The sequence below is a fragment of the Solenopsis invicta genome, chromosome 7 (assembly GCF_016802725.1).
Source record: "Solenopsis invicta isolate M01_SB chromosome 7, UNIL_Sinv_3.0, whole genome shotgun sequence".
Taxonomy (NCBI): Eukaryota; Metazoa; Arthropoda; class Insecta; order Hymenoptera; family Formicidae; genus Solenopsis; species Solenopsis invicta.
The window spans coordinates 6,758,883-6,777,564 of record NC_052670.1 but is presented as its reverse complement, the minus strand read 5'-3'; the positions used below and the strand labels follow the sequence as shown (position 1 = coordinate 6,777,564).

Here is an 18,682-nt window from a genome sequence, read left to right as displayed (position 1 = left end):
ATAAGTTATTTACACATAGAACAGGTATCGTTTTGGTATCATTTTCTTAGGAAAAAGAACTGACACACCAACGGTTTCTGACATTTTGCAATTTTGAACCTGTGCCTCACCTTGCATAGGAAAAATCGTAATAATTGTAATACAAATCGACACAGTTTATTATTTGTATCACAGCTTTCAAGCGGAAAGCAGATGCTGAATGATGCTAGTGCATATTGAGCGAGAATACAGTATCAATAAAATATTTTTATCGTGCTTAGGTGTCTGGCCATTTCAAAGTAAACTCGCAAGAAGTCTGATACCGATTTGCTACATTGTGTACGAAACAAGTTACTATTCGATCGAGGTAACAATTATTTGTTAATACATGTTAATCTGTAATAATCTTATCAGCATTTATGAAATACTGTTATCCTAAATACAATTTTTTATTGCATAATGTGTTTTATGGATCGCTGTTGTATAAATACCGCTATCAGATATTGATGTTGTATGATCATTGGAAAGATGCGCGAATAGTCTTCGACTGCTGTTATCAAATTGTCTTGCTGACTACCTTTGTCTCAAAGCTACTAAATGAGTTCTTGAATCACGATAAGGTAAGTTTAGGAACAGCCTTGTGTTTTCTATGTTTTTTCAATTATTATTTCAATAAGATTCTGTTTTTAAATCGTTCTTAATCATTTTCGCAATAATGTTATAACGGACAGGTTCAACGTTTAATCGAGACTATGGATAATCATTGGAATATATTTACGAGTGAATCGGAACTTCGAACTCTTAAAGATTATACTAACATATCACGAAAATTTACAATATTCTACTCGAGTAAGTGCGTTATGTTAATGCAAAATATACGTGTATGATTATGATATATAAATAATTTATTACTCTAATGAATATATACTGGAAGAAAGAATATCAAACATTAGTATTAAATTAAAACTAATATGTTCTATTTAACAACCATTGTTACATTTATATAAGCAAGATACAATTATATCATATTCTTGTTTATATACATGAAACAATGATAATCTTGCTTATACTCATCTCATCAATCAATTAAATATTAAAAAAAGTCACAACACTTAGTTTTTAAGATAGAAGAAATGTTTTTGTGAAAGTGGAATATTTTGAAAACGCTACAATTGAGACGAAATTTTATAGACAAAAATTGTATGATTTGAAGGGAGATAAATAATAGTAAATAATAGTAAAATAAATTTCAAAAAGAATGTTATATATATTTTAACTGATATTTTTTCCTCTCAATTCACAACAATTATTGCTGAATAATGAGAATATATTTTTCTTGATGAAACTATATAAAATTCTTCAAGAAAGCATGCTTTGTTTAACGCTTTATAATCTTATTTCAATTAACATTTAGAAAATAAAGACATTCTTAATACAAGAATGTTCCTTTTTTCTGTGTATTTAATTGTTTACTAACGTATAAGCATTTAATAAAGAAATTCCGCATGAAACGATTTTTCTGTCCGTACATAAATTTTATATGGAAATTGATTAATGCAAAAGAATATATTTCTAATTTTACAGTAATGATGTACTCCATGGTAACGACATTTTTATTAATCCCATTAACACCAGTTTTTCTTGACATTATACGACCTCTTAATGAATCACGTCCACGATTCTTCGCAGTAGCTGTAGAATTAAGAATAGATCAAGAAAAGTACTATACACCACTTTTTTGTTACAATATCAGTATAATAATGTTGGGCACAATTATTATGGTTGGAGTCGATACTATGTACGTCGCATATACTGCTCATGCTTGCAGTTTATTTTCAATCATCAGGTACCTACATTTATACGATACTTTTAAACCCTTTATGAAATACGAATAGGAATCCTACTTCGCAGTCAGCAGTTTGAGGAGATATTATCAAAGCTGGATGTCACGAAGCAAGTTAGCAAATATGAACCTTACTTGGATGAGGATCTTGAATTGTTAAGCGAGAAAGAAATATATCAGCAATACATAATATGCTTAAAAAAATATCAACTTACTTTAGAGTAAGCTCTTTTCTGAATAATTTTTACAATTATTCTGTACTCAAGATAATTCTACATTTATTTTATGTAAAATAAAGTATTTGTACTATTGTTGTTTAACAGGTTTGTCAATATTATTGATTCAGCATATCAGGTTCTTACCTTATTTCTATTATTACTTAATGGTATAACTATAAGTCTGGTTGGAATTCGAGTAAGCATGACAATTATTTATACATATATGTATAATGTGCATCTGTAAAAGAATAAAACGTAATATATATGCTATATAAAAATAAAAAAAAATAAATATATCGACAAAAATTAAAAATTTTTATTAAAGAATATTTCAATTAACCGCTGTTTTATCAATGTCACCGTTACTTTTATTCGAGTACTCAATGCTATTATATGTATATGATGATAATTTCAACTAAAATTATTATATCATTATATAAATTTGACTTAAAATAATATTATATTTCACATAAATGCATAATGATATTAATTTACAGATCGCTTATGTATTAGATGAGTTACAAGAAATGATAAGATTTGGTTTCATAATCATTGGCATGTTAACACAACTCTTGATCATATGTTATTCTGGTCAAAAGCTAATGGATGAAAGTCAGAATGTATTCTACCAAATGTGAGAATAATTCTACTTTAATTACTTTTTTATTATATACGAGTATACTCTGAAAAGTCTATATAAATTTCTATCTGCTATATTGACTTCTGAGATTTATAAATTTTTGATTTTTTTTTCTCGTAATTATAATTAATCGTAATATATTTTTTTACAGTATTTTATAATGTCGTGCATAATATAAATAAGATTTTTTTTCAAAAAAAAAAAAAATTTAGTTTTACTCTCTAAATTCTTTGAAGTGGAATCCTACTCTAAAAGTGTGAAAATCCTGCCAGTTTTGATAAAAAGTGGCAAGGTTTTCACACTTTCAAAGTGGAATTCCACTCTTTTAGATGAAATTCCACTTCAAAAAATTTAGAGAGTATTTTGTTTAAAAAATTTAAATTACGATTTATAATGTTTACCTATCTATTGTATAAAGATATGATATAAAGAATGTAGAACTTACGGAAATATTTCGTTCAAATATAAAATTTTTATGAGAATTCTCTTTTTATTTTTTTTTCTTTTGTAAAAATAATAAATTATCATACTTACTCTTTCAGCTACGCTGTAAAATGGTATAAATTCTCACCAAGATTAAAAACACTGTTAATTATAACTCTTTATAGAAGTATTATTCCCTCTGGTTTAACAGCAGCTAATATAGTTCCATTATCAATGGCAACTTACGCTACGGTAAGAAAAAAATTGTAAATTAATTTGTAATGGAAAGTTGCATGGAAAGTAACTTGTGTCTCCATATGATTAAAGGTGGTTCGAGCGGCCTTATCTTACTTTATAACATTCTTATCTTTCAAAAGCTAGTTATTTTGTATTATGTTGTACCTCATATTATAAGAGATCTTTATGGATCGTATTGTAAAATCGTCGAATAACCGACCATGTAGTTTTCACTTAGGCACAAGAAGCACTTAAAGCTGGCTGTACTGCACTAACCAGAAGTTATAGCCCATATATTAAAAATTGTAAGCAAAAAGTGAAATTGATCAATAAAAGAGATAAGAAAGCACACAATGTCTGTTCACATTTTCAATACTATTGAAGTGATAATAGTTTAATGAATTTTATTAAAAATATGATATAAAAAAAATATAATGGAGCAATTTCAAATTTTATTCTAAATTTTACATATAAATTTTAATTTATATATAAAATTTAGAATAAAAGTTAAAATTGCTCCATTATATTTTCATCAATATGAAACAAATATCATATTGATTGTATTTATATTGGTACAAACCTATAAAATAATGGACTTTAAATTTATGAAAGTAATTGTTTATCGTGTTGCTAACAAATTTTTGAATACTTTATAAAATTTGAAAATGATAACAAAGTTTTCGGAATCGGCAATTGGTACGTGTTGATACAAGATTGGTATCGTGCAGGAGATATAAACGATACAATCAATATATAAGTGATCGATTATATGTTATATGTGAAAACATTAACTCACTTTAAAATAAAGAATCTTTTTATTCTTTTCAAAACCTGTAAACATATTTATACCTAATATTATGTTTTATTTTTTATTAGGTGTGTCAAACTGAATTCAATATTCTTCAATTAGTACCACTGTATGGGTGTCACTAATTACTAGTTTACAGTTAAAAATTATTTTGAATCAGATAAGGTGTTTATTTAAAATTTTTGTTTTAATGAGACTGCAAACCAAATTTCACGGGCATATTAGATAATTCTGAAATAATTGAGGTTCAACGTAAAAAAAAGTTTTATTTGAGATATTTAAAAATGTTTTTGAAACAAAATTGAAGATATCTTGAAATTCTAATCAAAAGTTATAAATATATTGTACATCTCATATAAAATGCATTCTTTTTATTTCGAAGGATTTAAATACTTAATTTTGCTAAGATAGAGAGCAAATTTCCATCTTTGATGATAAAGTCGTGTATGTTATTATTTGTAGCTAATTATCAATATACATACATATAGTGTAATTTATCGTGATAGATCCTCTAAATAAATAAATATTCATATACATACATACATACATACACATATATATATATATATATATATATATATATGTATATATATATATATATATATATATATATGTTCATTTAATGTATTTATACATACAATATTATGTACTACATTAAGATACAGAATTTGAAGATTACCTTTTTTACAAAAAAATTTCAAATATCGCATAAAAATCTTTTTTGTACATTATATCTCAATTATATTAGAAACCTGACGTGCTGATAAAAAAAGACTTGAAGCATCATTATAGCATTCAAAAATCTATAAGCAACACCTTGTCTGGTTTAAAATGATTACAATAATTTTTCATGAAATAGTGTTATGCTATTGATGACTGGTACGATTACAAGTTTGGGTTGAATTTTTGAGTTGATTAAGTGTTTACATATATTAGTATAGAGAAAAAGAAAAAATCAACATTACTACCAAAAATAAAAAGTTTTTTTATATATGTATATAAATTTCTGCGTGTGTATAATTCTGTATAAATATATATTTTTATATATTGCATTGTATTAAAAAAGAAACAAGAAGTAATGAGATTTATTCTTGTCATAGGCATGTCTAATCATAGACATGTTAATAAATTTCTTAATCTTATTTTTATTCAACGATTAATAAATGAAACTCAGAATATGTTTTACCAAATGTAAAAAATTTTCTACTTTAAGCTAAAAATTTACCATATAATTTCAAGCAAATTATTAATTCTCGCGCGCGCGCGAGAGAGAAAGAGAGAGAGAGAGAGAGAGTGTGTGTGTGTGTGTGTGTGTGTGTGTGTGTGTGTGTGTATGAGTGAGTGAATGAGTAAGTGAGTGAATGAATCCATGCGTGCGTATGTGTTAATTGTAACGTATATATTTTTAAATATTTTTAAATTTTGAAAAAAATATATAATATTCCTTTAGAAAGTAACAAAAAATTTAATAATCTTTTTATAAATCTTACAAATAATATTCATTCATTTTTAAATCGTGATACAATAATTTTGATTTCCTTTTATAACAGGATATAATCCACAAATAATCAGCTAGTTTTTTCGCGTAAATAATCAGCTGTTCTATAATTTATTGAAGATCATTATGTATAAATCCATACTTAATATCTTTTAAAAAAAATAGGGAGAAATTAAAAAAGAATAAGCATCAGTAACGAAAACTATTCTATTGAGCTTAATTTTCTTGCTGTTAGAAAAACGTTCCAACATCCAGATTAATACAAATTTTTGTGTCTTCACACTATGCATGATGTACGTATCTGTAAATATAGATATATCATTACTATATACAAATTTCATACAATAAATATGTCCTTAAATATTTAATTTAATAATTTGTAGCACTTATCTGCTTTTATTCCACAAGAAGAAAAAAATTTTAATTTTTCAATCAAACATAATTATTCATAAAAACTATAAACGGGTCTTCAATTTATGTTTTTAAATATGCTTCAAAATGGTATAAATTTTCTCCAAGATTAAAATCATTGTTGATTATAATTTTTTATACTTTACGGTTTAACAACTAGTATCTATATATTATTGATGACGACTTGTGGTACGATAAGTACAAATATCTTAAAATTTTATTTAATGTACAGAAGAACTTATGCATATTTGTATATGTGATTTAAAATGGTAGGGACAGGCATATCCTTCTTCATGACATTTTTATCATTCGAAAATTAATTATAGATTTCACATATTTTGCCCTTCTTAATTCTGTCAGGATTAAAAAAATGTTTGAACAACTGTGTTATGACATTATCGATTTCTGAATGAGAACTTCATAGATTTCGCTTAGACACAAAAAACACTTTAAAGTTACATTTATTGTACATTTATTCATCAGCACATTTCACTCTAATAACGTAAATATTATTAAAAAATGAATTTTCGAAATGGATTATCATTCACCTCATACTCGTAATCTTCAATACTTCGATCAATCTCTTATAAGACCAAGGTATACATGAAACAAGAATGAGAGTCAGAATTAAATCCAGCACCCTCCGACTACGAACGAATCGATCACTCTAACACGTCACCCCTTAATTTCATATTAATATTTGTGACCGTAAAAACTGATCGATAAAATAATAAGACAGGATACCAAATGTCTGTTCTCATTCTCATAAATACTTAAATAGCATTTGAATGTTAAAGGATCACGCAATGATATAATTACGTACATGTAAGTGTTCAAACGGAAAAGATATTTTGCAAGTACTTTTTTGAAAACAAGAATGCGACATAAGAGAATAGCAGTTATGTTCTTAGATAGTTACGGTAGCTAGATCATTGACATCCTATAATTTTATGTCACTGCAAACTTAGTCTTGCAAACGTAGTAACACATGCCGTGCGTATCATTCGTATCGTAGCATTCAAGCAACAATATCATGCTGGTGCATATCCTACGATTGTACAATGTTAATGAAATATTATTATCATACTTCGGTCTTTGGCCATTCCAAAATAAATTCGTGAAAAATTTCCTATCAATTTCATATTTTGTGCTTCAAATGAGCATTTTTCCATTCGAGGTAACAAAATACTTCAACACATTTTCATTTACATGAATCTAACATTAAGTAATGTATAAAATGTAATTCTCATATATTTATTTAAGTACATAATATGTACTTAATAATTTCGACTAATATTACGATTAGATATTAATGTTATATGATCATTGGAAAAATAAACAATTAATTTTTAAAACTTTTTATTACATTATTGCACTAATTATATTTATTACTAAGTTATATAATGAGTTTTGGAATTAAGACAAGGTATGTGCACTAAAAACGTCAATAATTTATTTACATCTTTTAATTAATATTTTAACAAAATTATTTGTTATGGTCAGATACGACAGTTATATCAAACTCTGGAAAACCATTGGAATATATTTACAAATAAATTTGAAGTGCGTGTTCTTAATGATTATTCTAGTCTATCGCAAAAAGTTATAATAATATATTCAAGTAAGTACATGCAAAAAGTATAAAAATAAATTAGCATTATATATTAGATAACGTATATGTAATAAAAGAACTTTGTAAAATTTCTGTCTTGTTAGAATTGCATCAACAAAATTCTATATTCATATAATTTTTTGCCAAGAAAATATTAATTTGTGATATATTTATATATTTATAAATATAATTATAAATTTCTTCTACAATTTATAAATAAAAACATACAGACATACACACACACACACACACACACACACACACACACACACACACACACACACACACACACACACACACACATCTATGTGTATAAATTATAAATATACAAGTAATATAAAATATATATGTTTTTCATAAAATTGTAGTTATAATGTACTTAACGATAGCAGCATATGTTACGAATCCATTTAAATTGATATTATTTGATATCATATGGCCTTCTAACGAGTCACGATTCTTCGTGATTTCCATAGAATGGATAATAGATATGAACAAGTATTACGTACCAATTATTTGCTACAACACTATTCTAATTATGATGGATACAATTATTCTGATTGATGTCGACAGTATACATATTACTCGTGTTGTTGCTTGTAATTCATTTTTGATCGTTAGGTACGTATAACTTTTTTTTATTGTATTGTAGATGATTGTAAAAATTTTATTTTACAGGCAACAATTCAAGAAGATGATGTTAAAATCAAATATGAATATAAAAATTAGCAAATGCTGCGAATGTCGTATGAATGCAATATTTCAATCAGCAAGCGAGCATGTGATATACCAGGAATACGTTATATATTTAAAGAAATTTCAAATTGCTTTAGAGTTGAGTTTTCTTAAATAATCTTGCCACTGCATGTGTAATTTATTTGTAATACAATTTTATAATATATTAACATACATATTATTACTTATAGGCTTGTCGATATATTGAATTTAATGTATCGGACAATGGCATTAATTTCGTTATTAATTGGTTATACGATTTTAAATGTGGAGGAAATTCAAGTAATCATTATAAGCTGTTATTTATGCAGAAAAGAAAAAAATATCACTATTAATAAATATTAAAACGTTAACTAATATGAAAAATTAAAAACACGTTATATACATATAATAATACATTTTATATATTGTAGGTCGTGTTGGCTCAATTAGAAAAGATATTAAAAAATATTGATGCAGTTATAGGCACGTTACTGCATATTATATTCTTTTGTTATTCTGGTCAAAAGTTAGATAAGAATGAAAGAGTGTTCTATCAAATGTAAGAATCTCTATTTTGCTTGAATTTCACATTTATCATTAATGTTGATAATATTAGTAATTCCAAACATAAAACATTAATTGTGACGCATATATTTTTATGCACAATTCAAAAAATTTATACATAACATTTTCTATTCAAAAAGTACTTAATATTGTGTTTATAAATTTGTTATAAAATCAATACAAACATATAGAGAATTTTTTATAGTAAAATCATAATATAAAGTTTTAGCTTTTTATACACATGCATTATATATAATGTAAATTTCGATCATATTAATAAATGTCATTAACATATGTTTTATATACTAGATATTATGTACTAGATTTTATATAAAATGAACTTTATGTAAATTTTTTGATACACTGATAATATTCGTTTTCTTTAAAAATCGATTTGTAAGTGATAAATTGCGCTTCTTTGTTTGCATTCCATAAACGTATTAAAAATTTATATATAAAAATTTTAATCGTTTATTGAATATAATTGTCCATTAAATATAAATCACATCGTCAATTTATATTTAAAGATACGCTGTAGAATGGAACGCATTTTCACCACGATTAAAGTCGCCGTTGATTCTAACTCTTCATAATAGTTTAGTTAGTTTTATACCTTGCGAATTACTACCTGGTAATGTATTTTTATTATTAATGGTGACTTATGCTGCAGTAAGTATGAGTCTTGAATTTTTACTTGTGTTGTACAGAAGACAAATTATACATATCTTTGTATTTTCTTTAAGATGGTGCGAGCAGGCATTTTCTACTTCATGACATTTTTATCACTTAAAGATTAATGCCCCGTATATTTTATAGTCCCCTCTTAATTCAAGATTCAAGATGTTGAGCGATTGTGTCATGACATTGTCCAGTTTCGATAGAGAACTTCTACAATTAAATTTCGCTTAGACACAAAAAAACACTTTAAAATTAGTTGCATCTACATTTATAACATATTTCACTAGCACATTTCACATGAATAATGTACCAAATGTAAATGACGGATTATCATTTACCTCATACTTTTTTACTCATTTTCAATTCTTCATATGTATGTCATTCATATCATAAAATTTATAGTAAAAATACTATGTTGGTGCACATTATACGAGAATACAATATCAATAAAACATTACTGTCACGTTTTGGTCTTTGGCCATTTCAAAATAAATTTGTAAGATATTTGTTACCGATTTCATTATTCGTGCTTGAAATAAGTGGCATTCAACTAGAGGTAATAATACATCAACACAAATATCTATTTACATGAATTCAAGTAACGCATAAAATGTTTTTTACATATACTTTTTGTACATATAATGTATACTTAATAACTTGGAATTAATATTGCGCTCAGATAATATTCTTATGTGATGATTGGAAAGACACAGAATTGATTTTTGAGTCTTTTTTTATCACAATCGCAATGATAATGTTTATTATGAAGTTGTGTAATGAGTTTTGGAATTATAACAAGGTATATGTATTCTAAATATTACTGATTTATTTATATATTTTTAATTATTGTTTTAAATAATAGTACGTGTTATGGTCAGGTACGACATTTATATGAAATTATGGAAAATCATTGGAATATATTTACAAAGGAATCTGAAATGCGTATTCTTAAAAATTATTCTGGTCTATCACGAAAATTGATAATAATTTATACGCGTGAGTAAAGAATATAAGATAACAGACGTTATATATTTATTAGTATATATTTCAAAAACATTAATACAACTAATAAAAAAAAATTTAACACAAAATTTCTTCGGTTGCATCAATAAAGTGTTTATTTAATTTTTCTAATAAAAAATATTAATGATATTTTTGATATATTTATATACTTATATAAATTATAATTAAATATATATTTACAATGTATGTTTAATTCATAAATATATACATGTGTTGTATAAATTATAAATATACAAAGTATACAAAACATACAAAAACATATATTTTTTTAAATTACAGTTCTGGTGTTTTTAGCAATATTTTCATATGTTACAATTCCACTTAAACCGTTATTATTCGATATCATATGGCCTCTCAATGAATCACGACCGCGAAAGTTTCCGATGCCCATCAAAAAGATAACAGATTTGGATAAGTATTACGTACCGATTTATTGTTACCTCACGACTACACTTTTGCTAGGTGTAGGTGTTTTTTGTGCTGTCGACAGTGTATATATTACTCGTATACTTCATGCTTGTAGTTTATTTTCGATCGTTAAGTACGTACACAAATAAAAAACTTTTTCTCTCGTAATTCTATTGCGTAAGATTGTAAGAATTTTATTTTACAGTCAACAAATCGAGATGATTTCAAAACCGGATATCAATATGAAAACTAGCAATAATTGCAAATGTTGCATAAACACAAATGATAGCAAATACTGCATGAAAATCGACACGTACAAATCGACAAGCGAAGAAGTGACATACAAGGAATATATTATATGTTTAAAGAAATACCAGATAGCTCGAGAGTGAAGTTTTTTCTATAATATTCTTGTCACTGTCTGTATAATATATTTGTAATACATTTGTAATATATTAATATACATATTTTTATTTACAGATTTGTCAGTTTATTGAATTCAATGTATTATGTAGGGACATTTTTCTTATTATTACTTAATATCTTGATTTTTAGTCTCTCCATAATCCGAGTAAACATTATTAGCTATTTGTTATATACACTTAAAAAAAAAAATTACCTCTATTAATAAATACTAAGATATTAACAAATATTAAAAATTAAAATTAACGTATTATCATGTAATATTTTTTTATTTGTTGTAGCTCGTGTATGAGTTGGAAAAGATAGTAAATGCAATAAGTCACATTGTGATAATCACAGCAATATTAATGCATCTCTTGGTTATTTGTTATTCTGGTCAGATAATAATGGATCATAGTCAAAAAGTGTTCTACCGAATGTAAGAACTTTTCCATTTTGCTCGAGTTTAATTTTTATCATTAATGTTGGTGATATTAGTAATTTCAGATGCAAAATATTAATTATTAAAAACAAATATATATTGTATATATGCACATTATGAAAAATATATATTTTCTGTTGAAAAAATACTTTTGTTTAGAAATCTGTTATATTATAACATAAATTCAATATAGCGAGTGATCTTTTCTTATAGTAAGATCTTAATGTGAAATTTACGTTTCTTATGAATTATTTATATGTAAATATAAATACATAATTAATACATATTTTAATACATATTTGCATAACGTATTTTGTACAATGTAGAACATGTAAATACAAATTTTATGTAAATACAAACTTTTACTTAAAATATTAATTTATAATTTTAAAAAACGCTTATTTATTCATTTTTTTAAAAAAATATATAAAAATTTTAATTTTTAAATCAAATATAGTTATCTACCAAATGTGAAAAAAAATTCTTAAATTTATATTTACAGATACGCTGTAGAATGGTACGCATTATCATGGAGATTTAAATCATTGATGCTTATAACTCTTCGGAAAAGTTTCACACCTTGTGGATTAAAAACTGCCATATTTTCATTATCACTGGAGACTTATGCTGCAGTATGTATGAGTCTTAAATACTTACTTGTGATGTGTGAAAGACAAATTATGCATATCTTTGTACTTTCTTTAAGATGGTGAAAGCAGGAGTATCCTATTTCATGACATTTTTATCATTCAAAGATTAATTAGTTTCGTATATTGTATAGTCTCTCTTCTTAATTCTGGATTAAGATATTTGAATTGTTGTTGACATTGTCAAAGTCTCTTCAAGAACTTTATATAATTAGATTCTGCTTTGTCACAAAAACACTTTAAGAACGATTGTACTTATATTTATATTCCAACACATTCCAGCACGTTAATAAAATAAATGTAATTAAAATATGAGTTCTCGAAATGTGTGACAACATCGATGTAAATGACACATTTACATCATATTCGTCATGCTCAATTGTCTTATTAATTTCTTATATAAAACCGATATGTGTGTGTATGTGTGTGTGTGTGTGTGTGTGCGTGCGTGCGTGCGTGCGTGCGTGCGTGCGTGCGTGCGTGTGTGTGTGTGTGTGTGTGTGTGTGTGTGTGAGAAACAAGAATGAGTGTTAGAATCGGACCCGTAAATTATGGAACAAATCGACTATTTTTACGCATAATATCGTATTAATGTTTGTAATCGTAAAAAGTGATCAATGAAATGACAAGACAAGGCACGAAGTATCCCACCTCATTTTCATTCTGAATACTTACTGTTAGAGTATCACGAATTGTTAGCATTTTGTACAGAATTAGCAACAAATTCTGACTTATTTTTGCATATGATTTTTTCGATATAAGGGTATTGTCCCGTTAACATAAACTTCCTTTAACGAAACATTATTTAAAAAAAATTAATAGAGCAACAAATTTTTTTATTTGGCAATTTTTTAGTAACAAATAAGCAACAAATAAAAAAATTAGTTTAAATTGATTCTGCTCACTTTGTTCCGCTAACTTATAAGACGTCCAATGAGCTACAAGGTCCGTTATTTCCAAATTAACGTTACAAATAGCTTGAACATTAATTGAAAAGTAACCCTTTCGATTTCTGAAATATTCTGCATTATTTCCACCTGAAAATATTTACAATAATTATTAACACTTTTATAACAGCAAAACAATCTGTATTAAGTTCACTTCTAAATATCAATAATATACAGTTTAAATATTAATTACCAAATGACTAGATTTTTACATGTGTCCAATCTATGCAACCCACAACTCGTGCAAATCGTGCAATGTCAAAAAACTTTATTTATTCTAATTTTATCCGCAAGAGTAAGAAATTTGATAAACCTTGGCCGAAGACGTCCAATAGCATTTGTTACACGGTGAACAATTCTGTGAGCACTCGTTTTGCTCACTCCAGAAAAATCACCTGCCGATATTAAATGGTTACTAGTAGCGTAGAATCTCAATGTCAAAAAAAGCTGATTCATAGGAGAAATAAAATTGTTCTTAATAAACAAATAGCAATCATAAATTAATTATGTACAATATAAAAAATGTTAACCCTCTATACACTTTGTTCTTTGAATATATATTTGTAAGATGCCTATGAATTTCTCAACAGTAAAAGCTATAAATTTATTGGCATTACTGTGATTCTACTTATTACTGTTCATATAATTTTTATTATCAAAGCAATCAATAATTACTATTCATAAACGACAACTTCCCTAAGCTCGTCTTCCGTCAAGATTTATAAAATTTCCAACTCTTGTGGCTGAAATACAAACGAAACAAATAAAGTTTTCAGATACTCTCAGTTGCTATTTTGTAATGATCCGATACATATACTTACCGTTCTGTTAAATGTGAAATTTCGGGTTCAATATCTTCCAACACTTCAGAAATACATTCTTTCAACAATCGGAATCGAGCGTGAAAATCAACATCGTCAAGTTCATAAAAATAAGGTCGTTTTCTAACATTATATGGTCTTCTATTATAATATCAGCAAAGTCTTCATTCTTCGCTCAATAAGAAATGATAATGGAATCGACGTCGAATCGGCATCAAAATAATTATTTCGATGTCGAATCGATGTTGATTCCATTATCATTTTTCGGTAGGTGATGACGATAACATGTGCAAAAGCCATTTAAAAATTTTGATGAATCTTAAGAGTACTTTCCAATATATGTACATGTATATTGTAAAATGCAATACTCTCTTTCAATTCAACAACGAAGCACATATATAACCATATGTAACATCAAAAGAAAAGTTATTGCAAGACGTGAGAAACTTTCACAGCAATTTCAATGATGTCATGGTTGTAAAAGTCGGTTAAATTGATTAAACGCCCAAAATCGGGGATTCACCTTTAACCGAAGCAAATAAACCTTAACAAAGATTTAAGGTAGTTTTGGAACGCCACAAATGCGTTAAGCTGAGTTCAGCGAGTTAAACTTAGGTTAACTCGCTAACCGTAAATTGTTAAACCAGGCCAAAACCGAGAGAAATGACGGAAATCGATATTAACCCTTAGGCGGGTGTATTGGGGTGTGTCTTCGGTCAAACGTTAGTGGGCACGCGCAGCACTCTGTGCCGCGAAACAATGTCTTAAATGTTTTCAAAGCTGATAAAAAATTGATTACTTGATAGGAAAAATGTGACAACTAGACGCTATTTTATGGTTAAGATGTTGAATGAGGAATACAGAAGGTCGGTAATAAAAAAAAAAGAACTGTATTACCAATAATTTTTCAGAAAAACGAATTTTACGGCATTCAGTGCCGCGACGCGCGCGGTTCAACAGGCGAGTCGCTCGTTAGCGACGTGTTGTTTCTGACAGTCTCTCTGTCTGTATGGACGCTCGAATACGTCTGCTTCTGTATTTTCTCGTTTTGATAAAGCTCGTGTTCTTTAGTTTAATTTTGTGAGTGAGCTTGTGAGAATGTTAATAAGTGCGCCGCAAGTTACGCATACCGTGTACGCGCTGCGAGTGCAACAATATCATAGTATTTATAGCGAAAATACCATGCTGGTAAATATTCTACGAGAATACAATATCAATAAAATATTACTGTACATCACATTGTGGTCTTTGGCCATTTCAAAATAAATTCGTTAGAAGTTTGTTACTGCTTTCATTTCTTGTGATTGAGTATCCTTCTATTCGAGGTAATACATCTCAACACGTATTTTCATCTACATGAATATAAGGAATACTAATATAAAAAGTACTAATAAGATTACATAAAATGTAATTCTAATTCTTTTAAAAAAAATATCTTTTTAAGTATATGATATATATTTAATAATTTGAATTAATATTACGATTAGATATTAATGTTATATGATTATTGGGAAGATACACAATGCATTTTTGAAACTTTTCATTACATTGTCTCGATAATATTATTTATCGCTAAGTTATTTAATGAGTTTTGGAATTACGACAAGGTATGTGTATTGTAAATATTATTAATTTATTTATACCTTTTTAATTATTATTTTAATAAAGCTATTTGTTATGGTCAGGTACGACGTTTATATGAAATTATGGAAAATCAATGGAATATATTTACAAAGGAATCTGAAATGCGTATTCTTAAAAATTATTCTGGTCTATCACGAAAATTGATAATAATTTATACGAGTGAGTAAAGAATATAAGATAATAGACGTTATATATTAGTAAATATTTAAAAAACATTAATACAAAACTAATAAAAAAAACTCAACACAAAATTTCTTCGGTTGCATATAAAGTGTTCATTTAATTTTTCTAACAAAAAATATTAATAATCTTTTTAATATATTTATAATATACTTATATAAATTATAAATAAATATATATTTATGTATGTTTAATTCATAAATATAAACATGTTTTGTATACATTATAAATATACAAAATATATAAAGCATACAAAAATATATATTTTTTTAAATGCAGCTTTAATGTATGTAGCAATAACATTTTATTTTACAATTCCGCTTAAATCGATATTATTCGATATCATACGGCCTCTTAATGAATCACGACCGCGATACTTTCCGATACCCATAAAATGGAGAATAAATATGGATAAGTATTACGCATCAATTTATTGTTACCATACAAGTGTACTTTTGCTGGGTGTGACTATCCTGAGTGCTGTCAACGGTATATATATTACTCGTATACTTCATGCTTATAGTTTATTTTCGATTGTTAAATACGTACACAAATAAATAACTTTTTCTCCTTTAATTCTGTTGCGTAAGATTGTAAGAATTTGGTTTCACAGTCAACAAATTGAAATGATTTCAAAACCGGATAATAATATGAATCTTAGCAACTACTGCGAATGTTACATAAACACAAATATTAACAGATACTGTATGAAAATCGGCACGAATAAACTGGCAATCGAACAAGTGATATACCAGGAATACGTTATGTGTTTAAAGAAACATCAGATTGCTCTAGAGTAAAGATTTTTTTAAATATTCTTATTACTGCCTATGTAATATATTTATAACATATTTTTTGTAAAATATTAGCATACTTTTATTTACAGATTTGTCAGTTTATTGAATTCAATATATCGTGTAGGGGCATTTGTCACATTATTACTTAATATTATGATTTTTAGTCTGATCGGACTTCAAGTAAACATTATCAGCAATTAGTTATATACACACATTTTAGAGGGAAGAAAAAATTACCAATATTAATAAATATTAAAATATTAAAACAAATTTTAAAAATTAAAATTCAAATATTTATTATATAATATAATGTATTTTATATATTTTAGCTCGTGTATGGATTGGAGGAGATAGAATTTGTAATAAAGAATGTTATAGGAATCATGGCAGTATTATTGCATCTCATGTTTTATTGTTATTCTGGTCAAATAATAATAGATCAAAGTCAAAACGTGTTCTACCAAATGTAAGAACTTTTCTATTTTGCTTGAGATTAATATTCATTATTAATGTTGGTGATATTAGCAATTTTAGATGTAAAATATTAATTCTTAAAAATATATATATGCATATTTTGGAAAATATATATTTTCTATTGAAAAAATATTTTTGTTTAGAAACTTGTTATATTATACAATAAATTCAATATAGCAAGTGATCTTTTCTTATAGTAAAATCATAATATGAAATTTATGTTTATCATGTTTCTTATGAATTATTTATATGTAAATATTAGTATATATAATGAATACATATTTTAATATATACTTATTAATATATATTTGTATAACGTATTTTGTACAACATAAAATATGTAAATATAAATTTTATATTATAGACTTTACTAGAAAAATTGATTTATAATTGAAAAGCAACGCTTATTTTATTTGCTGTCTAAAAAGATATATATATATATATATATATATATATAAATTTTAATTTTTAAATGTAGTTATCTACAAAATGTGGACAAATAATTTTTAAATTTATATTTACAGATACGCTGTAAAATGGTATGCATTATTACTGAAATTAAAGTCGTTGACGCTTATAATTCTTCGGAAAAGTCTCATACCTTGTAACTTAAACGCTGGCATATTTTCATTATCACTAGAGACTTATGCTACAGTATGTATGAGTCTTAAATACTTACTTGTGATGTGTGAAAGACAAATTATGCATTTCTTTGTACTTTCTTTAAGATGGTGAAAACAAGCTTATCCTATTTCATGACATTTTTATCACTCCAAGATTAATTAATTCCGTATATTGTATAGTGTTTCTTCTTAATTCTGAATTAATTATATTAATTATATTTGAATTATTGTTGACATTGTTGAAGTTCTTTCAAGAATTGCTTACAATTAGATTTTGCTTCGTCACAAAAACACTTTAAAAACGATTGTACTTATATTTATATGTCAGCACATTTCACGTTAATAAACTAAACGTAATTAAAATATGAGTTCTCTAATTAATTTCTTATATAATAAAACCGAGGGTGAAACAAGATACGTGAAACAAGAATGAGAGACAGAATTGAACTTAAAACCCGCCGACTAAGGCATCAATTGATGCCTTACACACAAGTGTGTATTAATTTTTGTAACTGGAAAAATTGATTAATAAAATGACGAGACAGGGCACGAAATGTCCCTCCTCATTTTCATTCTGAATACTTGCTGCTAGAGCATCACACATATTATTATGTAGTAAGTGTTTCTAAAAGTTATAACGCTAGCT

General features: G+C 26.3%; 4 protein-coding genes and 1 long non-coding RNA gene across 10 annotated transcripts in view; 3 read left to right on the top strand and 2 right to left on the bottom strand.

Moving 5' to 3' along the window:
- The window catches only part of LOC105195873 (allantoinase, mitochondrial), a 32,835-nt gene that overhangs the window by 1,877 nt on the left and 12,276 nt on the right, over positions 1–18,682 (bottom strand). The window lies entirely within an intron of this gene.
- LOC105195870 (odorant receptor 63a) lies at positions 180–3,694 on the top strand. The gene is made up of 9 exons (XM_026130464.2): positions 180–346; positions 480–599; positions 711–828; positions 1,564–1,825; positions 1,891–2,043; positions 2,146–2,236; positions 2,538–2,674; positions 3,223–3,355; positions 3,431–3,694. Exons 1-9 carry the CDS (start codon positions 200–202, stop codon positions 3,482–3,484), a joined length of 1,215 nt encoding a protein of 404 aa, XP_025986249.1. The 5' UTR covers positions 180–199; the 3' UTR covers positions 3,485–3,694.
- On the top strand, positions 6,897–8,756 carry LOC113002990. The gene is made up of 4 exons (XM_026130463.2): positions 6,897–7,678; positions 8,038–8,290; positions 8,348–8,503; positions 8,596–8,756. The coding sequence occupies exons 2-4, from the start codon at positions 8,043–8,045 to the stop codon at positions 8,747–8,749; spliced, it is 558 nt and encodes a 185-aa protein (XP_025986248.2). The 5' UTR covers positions 6,897–7,678; positions 8,038–8,042; the 3' UTR covers positions 8,750–8,756.
- LOC105195871 (odorant receptor 63a) lies at positions 8,651–12,865 on the top strand. 3 transcript variants are annotated; one of them, XM_039452071.1, is made up of 10 exons: positions 8,651–8,686; positions 8,818–10,184; positions 10,308–10,427; positions 10,507–10,624; positions 10,931–11,192; positions 11,265–11,447; positions 11,540–11,570; positions 11,764–11,900; positions 12,406–12,535; positions 12,610–12,865. In XM_039452071.1, exons 2-10 carry the CDS (start codon positions 9,948–9,950, stop codon positions 12,661–12,663), a joined length of 1,272 nt encoding a protein of 423 aa, XP_039308005.1. In that variant the 5' UTR covers positions 8,651–8,686; positions 8,818–9,947; the 3' UTR covers positions 12,664–12,865. The 3 variants fall into 3 exon arrangements, with proteins under 3 accessions (XP_039308005.1, XP_039308004.1, XP_011159793.3); XM_039452070.1 differs by having other exon boundaries at positions 8,652–8,686; positions 11,540–11,630; XM_011161491.3 differs by having other exon boundaries at positions 8,652–8,686; positions 8,818–10,427; positions 11,540–11,630.
- LOC120358304 lies at positions 11,064–17,738 on the bottom strand. The gene is made up of 2 exons (XR_005575254.1): positions 13,456–17,738; positions 11,064–13,338 (listed from the first exon to the last, which is right to left on the bottom strand). It is a non-coding gene; the product is annotated as an uncharacterized LOC120358304 (long non-coding RNA).